Source organism: Cyprinus carpio, unplaced genomic scaffold (assembly GCF_018340385.1).
Source record: "Cyprinus carpio isolate SPL01 unplaced genomic scaffold, ASM1834038v1 S000006473, whole genome shotgun sequence".
Lineage (NCBI taxonomy): Eukaryota > Metazoa > Chordata > Actinopteri > Cypriniformes > Cyprinidae > Cyprinus > Cyprinus carpio.
The window spans coordinates 451836-464577 of NW_024879149.1; the positions used below are offsets into that span (position 1 = coordinate 451836).

General features: G+C 43.3%; 1 protein-coding gene across 1 annotated transcript; it reads right to left on the reverse strand.

The window, feature by feature from the left end:
• Nucleotides 1-8490: 8490 nt before the first annotated feature.
• On the reverse strand, nt 8491-11931 carry LOC109081855. Its single transcript, XM_042754193.1, has 8 exons — nt 11888-11931; nt 11536-11619; nt 10372-10449; nt 10150-10269; nt 9988-10071; nt 9626-9846; nt 9300-9458; nt 8491-9204 (listed from the first exon to the last, which is right to left on the reverse strand). Exons 2-7 carry the CDS (start codon nt 11555-11557, stop codon nt 9315-9317), a joined length of 669 nt encoding a protein of 222 aa, XP_042610127.1. The 5' UTR covers nt 11558-11619; nt 11888-11931; the 3' UTR covers nt 8491-9204; nt 9300-9314.
• Nucleotides 11932-12742: the final 811 nt, after the last annotated feature.

A 12742-nucleotide genomic window follows, 5' to 3' on the forward strand; every position in this document is an offset into this window, starting at 1 on the left:
AACCCAGATTGCATTGGGTGTAGATTCACTTCACTTTCGTTTAAATAAGAAACTAATTGATCACAAACTACTCTTTCTGCAATTTTTGATGCTATTGGAAGGATACTTATAGGTCTATCATTTGATGTAAGAGTCCTATCATCTGCTTTAAAAATAGGTGTCACTACTGCCGCCTTCCAGCAATTTGGAAAATAGGAATTTGTTATTGACAGATTTATCAAGTGTGTTAGAGGTTTGCAAAAAATTGATTTATAAGTTTTAAAAAATTGTGCATCAGTATCATAAACATCTTTAGACCTAGACCCTTTTAAATTATCAATTATTTTCAATACAATAGATTCTGAGACATTTTCATTAGTGAAGACAGGCGTTTCATTGTTTATAGGTTCTAGTACTCCAGATCTAACACCAAATTTCCTAGCCAGACACTGTACAGAGTTCAAGAAGAAGGAATTAAAAATTGTAGCTATTTTTTCTTTATCTTCTATTAATTTCGATTGATCCCGTATAATCCAATTTTGAACTGATTTATTCTCCTTCTTTGTAATTTTATCAATATTCTTCCAAATTAATTTACTATTTCCTTTAGAATCCTCAATTAATTTAATAAAATAATTAGCTTTGGCCGGTCTTAATTCTTTTACTACTTTATTTCACAAGTACTGGAATTTTCTCTTATCATGTGGTAATTTAGATTTAAGGGCAGCCTTTAATGCTAAGTCTCTCTGCTTCATTATCTTCCAGAGCTGTTCATTTACCCATGGCAGATGTACAGTCGTGACCAAAAGTTTTGAGAATTACATAAATATTGGAAATTGGAAAAGTTGCTGCTTAAGTTTTTATAATAGCAATTTGCATATACTCCAGAATGTTATGAAGAGTGATCAGATGAATTGCATAGTCCTTCTTTGCCATGAAAATTAACTTAATCCCAAAAAAAACCTTTCCACTGCATTTCATTGCTGTCATTAAAGGACCTGCTGAGATCATTTCAGCAATCATCTTGTTAACTCAGGTGAGAATGTTGACTAGTACAAGGCTGGAGATTATTATATCAGGCTGATTGGGTTAGAATGGCAGACTTGACATGTTAAAAGGAGGGTGATGCTTGAAATCATTGTTCTTCCATTGTTAACCATGGTGACCTGCAAAGAAACGTGTGCAGCCATCATTGCGTTGCATAAAAATGGCTTCACAGGCAAGGATATTGTGGCTACTAAGATTGCACCTAAATCAACAATTTATAGGTTCATCAAGAACTTCAAGGAAAGAGGTTCAATTCTTGTAAAGAAGGCTTCAGGGCGTCCAAGAAAGTCCAGCAAGCGCCAGGATCGTCTCCTAAAGAGGATTCAGCTGTGGGAACGGAGTGCCACCAGTGCAGATCTTGCTCAGGAATGGCAGCAGGCAGGTGTGAGCGCATCTGCACGCACAGTGAAGCGAAGACTTTTGAAAGATGGCCTGGTGTCAAGAAGGCAGCAAAGAAGCCACGTCTCTCCAAAAAAAAACATCAGGGACAGATTGATCTTCTGCAGAAACTATAGTGAATGGACTGCTGAGGACTGGGGCAAAGTCATATTCTCCGACGAAGCCCCTTTCCGATTGTTTGGGGCATCTGGAAAAAGGCTTGTCCGGAGAAGAAAAGGTGAGCGCTACCATCAGTCCTGTGTCATGCCAACAGTAAAGCATCCTGACACCATTCATGTGTGGGGTTGCTTCTCATCCAAGGGAGTGGGCTCACTCACAATTCTGCCCAAAAACACAGCCATGAATAAAGAATGGTACCAAAACACCCTCCAACAGCAACTTCTTACAACAATCCAACAACAGTTTGGTGAAGAACAATGAATTTTCCAGCACGATGGAGCACCGTGCCATGAGGCAAAAGTGATAACTAAGTGGCTCGGGAACCAGAATGTTGAAATTTTGGGTCCATGGCCTGGAAACTCCCCAGATCTTAATCCCATTGAGAACTTGTGGTCAATCCTCAAGAGGCGGGTGGACAAACAAAAACCCACTAATTCTGACAAACTCCAAGAAGTTATTATGTAAGAATGGGTTGCTATCAGTCAGGATTTGGCCCAGAAGTTGATTGAGAGCATGCCCAGTCGAATTACTGCAGTCCTGAAAAAGAAGGGCCAACACGGCAAGTACTGACTCTTTGCATAAATGTCATGTAATTGTCGATAAAAGCCTTTGAAACGTATGAAGTGCTTGTAATTATATTTCAGTACATCACAGAAACAACTGAAACAAAGATCTAAAAGCAGTTTAGCAGCAAACTTTTTGAAAACTAATATGTATGTAATTCTCAAAACTTTTGGCCACGACTGTACTTTACTCGAGTAAGATATATTTTTACTAAATTCATTTTTAGTCGTATTAACTCTATCCATCATACAGATAAATGCTTGTTCTATATCACCAGACTGCATAACATCATTCCAGTACAGGTGCTTTAATTTCTCCTCGAATTGGCCAAATAGGGATTATGGTATAATAGTAAAAAATCTTTTGCCTTCTTGTCTGTATAAAAACCTTTTTTTTTGTAAACTTTCTTACAATTAAGGTCAGGTTGTGGTCTGACATACCTGTTACCAAATTAAATGATTTTGTAATTCTTTCAGGTTTATTAGTAACGATCAAATCTATCTGAGTTTGTGTTGATTGTGTAATCCTAGTTGGGCCAAGATCCAAGACACAGGGGTAAATTAAACTCAGGAACTAGGAACGAGGAATGGCACACAAACACAACATAGTAGACCCGACAGAGACAGACTGCACAGACTAGGACTTAAACACACAGGATAATTGGGAAAATACAGGTGTTTAATCATAAACTGCCCGGTGCTGCAGATTTGCTGTATTCAACATCAAGAAGATCAGGCCCTTTCTTTCTGAAAATGCTTCACAACTCCTTGTTCAAGCTCTTGTTCTGTCCAGGCTGGAATATTACAATTCTATCTTGGCAGGTTTTCCAGCCAGTTCTATCAAACCTTTACAATTAATCCAGAACACGGCAGCAAGACTAATTTTTAATGAGCTGAAAAGAATGCACCCAAATACAAAATACAATTCCACCAAATGCTACTGAAATCTTATTAAATCATGCCAATGGCGTTTTCAAGCACGCGAAATATGAGGGGCTCCCACTCTATACAAAGCAGCACTTGTACGTCATCAATTCAGAATCTTGACTGAAGCAACTTTGCATTCTAAGATCCTGAGTTAGGTGACATGGCAATAAGAGTGAAAGTGATGTAGCGTGACATTAGTGCTCAGCATTTATCCCATCCAAAGTGCACACACACAGCAGTGAACACACACACACCGTGAACACATACCCGTAGCAGTGGTCAGCCATTTTTGCTGCGGCACCCGGGGAGCAGTTGGGGGTTCGGTGCCTTGCTCAAGGGCACCTCAGTCATGGTATTGAAGGTGAGAGAGAGCGCTTTACATTCACTCCCCCCACCTACAATCCCTGTCGATACGAGGCTCGAACCCACAACCTTTGGGTTACTAGTCCGACTCTCTAACCATTAGGTCACGACTTCCCCATGAACAATGTCTCATTCCCTCATCTCAGTGAACTAAGTTTATGTGAGTAACCGAGAGTGTTCCCTTTTGATTTGGTCACTTTACATTGCTAAGGGAATGTATAACATCTAGCTGTGTCACAGCAATGGAGCCTGGCTCGACTAAGTATGTCAAGTTCCACATACAGAACTGTAATGAGAGCAGCAATGATACTGGCACTCTTGTTAAACACAGCTCAGATCTACAGGACCTAGTCGAAACCATGTAAAAGTCAAGGGGGTTCACACAAGGGGTGGAGTTAATGCTGGTAAAACAGAGAATATGAAATGGTGGCTGCATCATCACATACATAGACCAGTTGAAGTTTGTTCATTTCAACAAAATTGTGTTGTAATCACTGATCTATAATTGAGAATATTATATAAATCAGTGGTTGTGATGCAACGGCTGAACCGGTGAATCTGCTCCGAGAGTCTGAACTATCTAGAGGATTCGATAAAAGTGTGCACTGCATGTACAGGGCACAACAAGAGTGTAAGTGGCTCTGCCCCCGCCGGTGTTTTGGGGCAGAAAGCAGACAGTGTTATGAACTGCGCTTTAAATAGAGTCAAAAGCACTTTAGGCATATAACCTTTTCTAGGCTTCAAGGTGATTCTGCAATCACCTGGCCCGAATTCAGTACACAAGTCGTCAGTTGACAGTGCCTGCAGGTCCCCAACTCTCTTAACAGAAGCCAGCATGAGCAGGAGCACTGTCTTGAGGGAAAGCGCTTGAAAGCACACTGATTGTATGGGTTTGAACAGGGGTCCTGTCAGAGCTTCAGGTACAAACGCCAAGTCACAAATGGGTAGGATGGAAGGGCGTGGAGGGTTCAGCCTATTTGGTCCTTTCAAAAATCGCATGATCAGGTCATTTCTACTGATTAGACAATTATCGACATGTGTGTAAAAGGCTTTTATAGTGGCCACATATACTTTCAATGTGGATGGCATATGACCACTATCAAATTGCTCTTGAAGGAAGGCAAGAATTATTGGTATTCGGCAGTTATTTGGGTCTTCGCCCCACGATATGTACCAATTTGTGAAAACTCTCCATTTATGTGTGTACAGACGCCTCATGGAAGGAGCCCTAGCCTCAGAGAAAGTGTTCAACACACGCTGAGAAGGTGTATCTGTTACTGGCAAGCCCCTTTGAGTTGCCAGACATGAAGGCTCCGTGACTCTGGATTTGGGTGCCATATCATTCCTTGTGCTTGAGAGAGGAGATCTCTCTTCAGTGAGACAGTCCACGGTGGGGCTACCAGCATCTCCATTAGTTCTGGGAACCACAGCTGGTTGGGCCATTTCGGTGCCACTAACAAAACAGATTCCCTTTCTTCTCTAATTTTGCAAAGCACGAGAGGCAAAAGTTTCACTGGAGGAAAGGCATACTTGTGTACTTTCGGCCAACTGTGAGTTAGTGCATCCACTCCAAGGGGAGACCGTGTCAGTGAATAAAATAGCTAGCAGTTTGTGTTCTCCGCTGATTTGAAGAGATCCACCTCTGCCCTGCCAGATACACTCCAAATCAAAGGGTGTAATTTCCACTCTCCATGGATCACCCCGCCCCTCGACAGTAAGTCTGCGCCATGATTCAGGCGTCCAGTGACACGTACTGCCCAGATGGAGAGGAGGTGTTGATCTGCCCATCAGAAGAAGGTCTCTCGCCAGCTGCAGCAGCGGCTGTGAGCTCACACCCCCTTGGTGATTTGTACAGGCTACCACTGTCATGTTGTCCATCCTGATAAGGACGTGACGGTAGAGAATGTACGGGAGAAAGCACTTGAGCACTAGGTGTACAGCACGGAGCTCCAGACAGTTTATGTGCCACAAGATCTCCATTTCTGACCACGTCCCGAAGGCTGGTCTGCTGTCACATACAGCTCCCCAACCCGTGCTCGATTCATCTGTCGTTACAGTCTTTCTCCTGATCACTTGGCCAATAGGAACACCCCCGTGATATGGTGTCATATTGCGCCATGGGATTAGCACTTTCAAGCAGTCACGCGTTACTCATATGCGCAAGGTGCCCACACGACTTTTCAGCCAGAGGTGAAGTGATCGCATATGTATGAGTCCTAATTTGCACATCAGTTTTTGTGTGCGCTCCTCCGACAGACGCGCTCGCATATTGATTGAATTTAGCTCCACTCCTAAAAAGGAGATGCTCTGGCTCGGTACCAGCATGCTCTTTTGCATATTCACAGTCAGCCCTAAGCTCTGAACATGAGTGAGAAGTCTGAGCTTGTTCCTGAGCAGTGCGCTCTCTGATTGGGCTAAGACTAGCTAATCTTCGAGATCAGGATGTTCAGGATGCGCATTCCGCTCTGCTTCAGAAGAGAGAGCAGCATCCAGGCATATACGTACACGTACAAGGGGCCAGGGATAAACCAAAGGGTAGGATTGTGAATTGGTATGCTATCCCCTCGAATGCAAATCTCAGGAAGCGCCTGTTGCGAGGGGCTACCTGAATGTGGAAATAAGCATACTTTAAATCCACAGAGATAAACCAATCTCCTGGTCTGATTTGTGAGAGGATTTGCTTTAGTGTAATCATTTTGAACGAGCACTTTGAAAGCGTGCGATTCAGCGGTCTCAAATCCAAGATTGGGCGGAGTCGGCCATCTTTCTTTGGCACCAGAAAATAACAACTGTAGAAGCTGCTCTCGTGATCTGCAAGGGGCACTGTCTCTACAGTGCATTTTGTGAGAAGATTGTGCGTTTTCTCTCGCAGAACTGGGACATTCTGCTCCTGTACAGTGTACATTAACACACTGTTGAAATGGGGCGGTCTGTGGAAGAACTGAAGTGTGTAGCCGTTCTTTATTGATTTCATAACCCACTCTGATACCCCTGGCAGCACCTGCCACGCTCCTGTGAACTGTGACAGCAGGCGAGGCGGGCTACACTCTGTGACAGATAACTCGCCGTTAGGGGGCGGGGAGTTTAATACCACACAAGTGTGAGAGTGAGTGATGGTGGAGAGGGGAGTGAAAGGATGAAAATCGCCCTGATATTAAGGTGAGTTTTGTACTTGACAACCGTTCTTGCTGCCCGCAACAGGCAGGGTGGCATGGTGTACACACACAGCGGAGAAAGCAGACCTCTTTAGTTGCTTGTCTTCAGCGCTGGGTGCAGTTTAACTCCTTTGAGAGACAGCGTCAGGAACACGGCTTTGATTCCGGAACCAGTGGCCTACTGCCTCTGTCAGGGAAAATAGGCTTGCGGCCTTCCCGCGCTGTGCTGAGGAGGAGCAGGAACGCGTAGAAGGGTTTGCACCGGCGTGTTTTGGCAGGAAATGGTTAATGGCCTTAGACTGTTTCTGCGCTTCAATGAAGTGCTCCATGAACATCTCCACTGCCACTCCAAAGAGACCTGATGGATTCACGGGTGCGTCCAGAAGGACCGTCTTCTCTGAGTCTTTCAACTCTGTCAGTGTAAGCCACAGGTGACGATCCAGCACTATAAGATTCTCCATGTCGTGGGTTGATCACGCGAGCTGTAACTTTCGTCATTCTGAGGGCCAGATCCATTGCGCACCGGAGCTCTTTGAAGACTTCAGGGTCCAGGCTACTCTCATCCAGAGACTTGAAAAGTTTGGCCAAATACACCTGGAGTATCACCATGATGTGCAGTGCTGAAGCTGCCTGGCCTGTCACGGAGAAAGCCTTGCAAGTGAAGTTTGCGGTGGCAAGGCAAGGTTTAGAGGGGAGAGAAGCATTATTTCTCACTCTCCAGTTCACTGCGGCTGCAGGACAGAGGTGGGCAGCAACGGCCCTCAATGGGGGGAAGTTTAATGTACCCTACTCAATCAGCACCTTCCACAGATGACAGGATGGAGGATCCCGGACTGGGCACTTGGCCTGTTGAGCGGTGCATTCCACGACTTTGCTATTTTGTTGTGCACCTCCAGGAATAAGGGGCCGGGCCTGTTCGGCCGTGGTCCGACAGAAGGTTCCACTCATCCAGATGGCTTCTGGCTGACTCGGCAGGAGGCGCCCACTCCAAACCGAGCTCATCAACCGCCTTGGTCAGGACGCTTAGGAGCTCGACATCACTATGATGGAGGTCCACCGCGTCGCTGCCATGGGGCGCAGTGTAATCCAGCAGGCTGTTGGACCACTCCTCCCTCGCAGACGCTGCCACTAAAATGGCATCATCTTCATCCTCAGCATCCTCCATGGCACTGAAAGACATCATACCCCACATGCTGGGGGAGGGACGGAGATCAGCGGTCATGAAGCGCACTGGAAGGGAACCTTTACCAGGGGGGTGAGGAGCGCGTGGGCACTGAGCCGGCACAAGCTCGTCACCTGACCCGGAGTGATCCACATGGGAAGCTTGCTGCACTTTACTCCTTGGCTCAAAAGAGGCTGCAGAGGAAGAGTGCGGCAGAACTACTTGGGCAAGTACATCGCCTTGGACGATGGTGACATCCCAGATAGCAATGAGTCGGCGGACCGCTGTCGGTGCTCCGGCGGCAGTAGAAGCGTCAGAATGGCGTAATCGGAAACACGTTTGACGGTGCACCGCCGGCGGCAGCCGCTTTTTAGAAGTGGCAGCCGCCTTCCTACCGCGGCCGGCCCGCGGGCCAACCGCCCTCCCGCCGCCGTTATATCAAAGGCAACCCTTCCGCGGCCCGTCGGAGGCAAACGCTATTTTCGAGCGATCGGTCACCGCTTATATATATATATATATATATATATCTATCATGCAGTTTATCAAGAATAATGATTGATCAAACCAGACAAATTTCCATTTGACGTTTTAATTTCACATTTCAAAGTACAGTAGCTGTCATTGAAACATGATGTCAGATCCATGAAATATAAATAACAGAAAAAAAGAGAAAAAAAAAAATACACACACACACACACACACACACACACACACGCAGGTTTCCAATTAAATTGTTAAAAAAAAACAGCCTTAGCTTACAAGCAAATTATAACACTTACAATAATTGTTAATAATATAAAGAGGTCAGCTCTGGGATGAAAAGAATTACCAGTAAACATAAGTAATGAGTATATCTGGTACCAAAGAATGTGCAGGACACCAAAAAAAATTCAGGTATAACATCACATTTACAAGCCATTTCTGACAATAAGATAAGTGGTAATAATTTAGAATAAAGCTCTGGAGTAGAATAGACCATTATAATGGCATTGCTGACCTGGGGTACAAGATGTCTCTTGTATCTGTGATAAACATCTTCACATATATATAAAAAAATACTGAGGTAAAAAAAGTAGTAGAACAGATATAACTGCAATGCTGACCTGTGGCACAAGGATTTACAAGCTATGTTTAACAATATAATAAGAGTTAAGCACTATGATAATATCCACAGTGAACAGTGTGGATTGGGGAGTGCAGTCTGACACTTCTGGCTTCTTTAGGGGTCTTGATGTTACTGACTGCAGGATAAAGAAAGGGTTCCAGTTGTCAGTGATGCTGGGGTGTCAGTAATCAGCCTAGGTTTAAGGGGTTGGCTGTGGGTCCCTCTCAGCTGTGCGGCGCCTTTTTCCGCCTTCACGGTCAGATGCTCCTTTCAGGTAACGTGTAACGTTAACCTGGACGGCTTCATCAGTGGCATCCTGTGTTGCCGGGTTCTTCCGGATGGCTCCTGTAGAAAATACAGATCTGTCATTCCATTTGAATGGCATAATGCCATACACATCTACTAAACATTTTATTTTATTTTTTTTACATCCAACTTACTTTGAACAATGGTCTTCAGGAACATGTCTCTAAAACATGCTTTATCCCCAACTCCAGTCCAGGTTGTATTGATGGAAGGTGATTAGAGAAGATACGTTGAAGCATCCGCCAGACGGTTGTCTTTAGGTCCCTCCCACATTTGATTGCCAAAAACCGAAGCTGAAAATCCAAAAAAAGTGTTACAAATTACATTTCTCTGAAGCTTATCATACATAAATATAAAATGTGACAGGCTGTGGATTCAGACTGTAGAATATGCAGTGTACAATCTTAATTCTACTTTTTAAATTACCCTATGGAGTTATAAACGAAATCAGCACACTTACAAATCGTTCCTGGAGCTCTTTATCCTGCCTCAAACTGTTGTCAAGCAACGCCAAATCTTCCTGGGTGTCTAGGGGGAGTAACAGATCCCCTGGCAGGGATAACTCTCCAACAGACACATTGGCACTGAAATGTTGCAGCATAGTGTCCATGTTGTTGTCCATGCTACGCACAACATCGCCAAACTCTCCAAGACGTCGCAGCATTAAGGTCTGATCTGCACCTACCGGGGTTAAATAAAATAATAGTCAGTCCTGGTCCCTCAACTACTAAACTATGACATTTATATCTAGGTCTACTACATGTATAGGTGGCCCCAGTGGGAATTAAACCAACAACCACAGGTGTTGTTTGCAAGTTGTACCTGATTGCCCAGTGCGAGCAAACGTCTTCAACATTGTCCCAACTTGCTTCACCTGCTCTTGAAGTGAGCCGCTGTCATCCGAAGCTACAAAATGAATATGGTAATTTTGTACATACATCACGTACTCTTTCCTAAGTTTGACTTTTTTGTGCATGTTCTTACCTGCTCGTGCAGTGCTTTCCCTCAGAGCTTGGTTCTCCTCCCTAAGGGCTTGGTTCTCCTCCCTAAGGGCTTGGTTCTCATCCATCACGGCTTGTTTTTCATTCTGGAGTCTCTGGAAATCTACATTAAAAAAAAAAACAACAAAAAAAAAACAAACACCTAAAGGCACTATTTTCAATACTTTTAAAACACTGGACACTAAGACATAGGCCTAAAATATACCTTCATAGCTGAAAACTTCATGCTGTACACGAGATGCCAGGGGAGTCCAAGGGCCAATTACAGAGCGATGACTTTCTCCTATTGATAATCATTGACGTAAAAATATGTTTGAAGTTATTGCATACATTTAATGAATTGGACTTAAAATGGAACACTTAGTTTAGCGCAACATATTACATACCTCCCAGCGTTTTCACCCATATGCTGCCAGGGTAAATTTGCTGCTGGGGGTGTAAAGCTTAGTACTTGGCGAGCTGGAAGAGCAAACATAACAGCTTTAACTTCAGTGCAGAGTATTGCATATTCAGTAATGAAACTATAATTGAACTGTGCAATACTAATGGAATGTACAACACACCTCGACACCTTTCATCCAGAAACTGCTGCGGCAAGTAACCAGTCAAGTGTCCTAATGAAAAACAGATTATGATTAAAGGATTCCTTATCTTAAATAGAAGCAATAGTTTCCAAGACAAAAAAACGTCACAAATAACATCACTTACTTGTACTCAAACTCTTGGCTCTGTGAAGTGGAGTCTGGATTTCTGGGGAGAAACCTGGTTCTGAGAAAGAGGAAACAGAAATTTGAAAATCTAACAAAGGGTATAGTTTAGTGGCAGGATCAGAAATCAAGCATCACAGCAATTTTACATACCACCTCTGAAGTCTACAGATGGCACAACATTTTCCTGGTTTTCTGGAATCGATGCAACTTTTGGAGCATCGGGCAGCACTGAAACCTTGTTACCAGGAACAATGTTTTCAAAGCTCAAAAGAGGTTGTCCAAACGACAGCACTGCTGGTGCATCTGGAAGACTAGACTCCTCTTCATCAGAAGAGGCCTGGGGTCTGTACTTGGAATTTGAGATTCTCTTTCTCTTTCTCTTCTTGTCATCGTCCGTTTCAACGCTAGAACCTGTTTGGAAGCGCACCAAATATCTAATCGCCTCTTGCCAAGATTCTAGAGCAGGGAATAATGAATGAAAGTCAGTTATCCACCATAAACAGACAAAGAAAATACACAGATGAAATGCAGGAAAATCAAATGCACAAGTCAGCACCATTTACCTGCTCCCTTCATAAACTTAAAATGATGTTTCTCCCAGGTTCTTGGGTCTTTAGGAAGGGTTGGATGATCCTTGGACAAAATGGTTAAAAGCTTACCCAGTGCCACATGGGGGATCATGTTGTCAATAGCCCACCCTGCCAATTGTGTCCTTAGGCAATCCTCTTCCTCCTCACTATCTTCTGTGCCTGAGGAAAAAATTTCACCAGGTTCATACACCTCATCAACAGTTATTTCCTGTGCTTCAGGGGTTACAGTTTGTCCATGGCTTGTTGGAGCCATTCCATGTTGATGTTCATTAACTGGAGGATTTACTTGGTCAAAGTCAGGAATAACAGCAAGTAGAGCATCGTTTGCAGCTGCAATTTCCTGTTTGTCCCTCTCAACTCCTTTCAATATTCGTCTCCTTTTGGCCCAGTAACTAGACATTGTAACTAACAATGCATTTACCTTTAAAGCCAAAACGATTGTCCAACAGTAGGTCTCTTGTGTGAAGTTAAGCAGTTATGCTCCGGTCAAGGTATCTGCAAGAAAATGTGAACAAAACACACATGTTAACGTTAGGAATATACAGTAGCTATGCTGTAAAAACACAAATAAAAAAAAAAAAAAAAAAAAAAAAAAAAATCAGCCAAACGTGGAACAGTGAAATTGTTAAAAAATAAAATGTACTCATTCAGTGTAGTGATTCAAGTGAACAGCACTGTCCTCAAACATAAAAAAGTACAGCACTTCAGATAAATAACTCATCATAATCCCCTTAAATCCTAGAAGTACAGTGGCAACAGCACGTGCTAGCTAACACTTGCTAGTCACTGTAGCTACATTGTGAACTGAACTAGCAGCATACTTTGATCTGACAAACAAAATAATTTAAACAACCATCATTCTGCTTTGTTAGAAAACACCAAATAATTTAAGTTATACTTAAGTCTTTCTAGATGTAAAGCTTTGGATACCTACTGTAGCTAGTTACATTTCTACATGTAATGTAACTAGCAACATTGCTTAACCTCAGTGTGTAAGTTACTGTAACAAAGGCAAAACAGCATGTGTTAGCTAACAATTGCTAGCCACTCTAGCTACTGGACTAGCAGCTACTTGTTCAGACAAACAAATTCATTTAAACAACCTATATACAACGTTAGTTTTGTAAGAAAACACTAGATGTAAAGCTTTTGCTACGTACTGAAGCTAGACACCTTTCAACATGCTTGAACAGTGTAAAAAAGGCGAAACAGCATGTGTTAGCTAACACTCTGAACTAGACTAGCAGCGTGCATGTCGGAACAAACAAATGAAAAC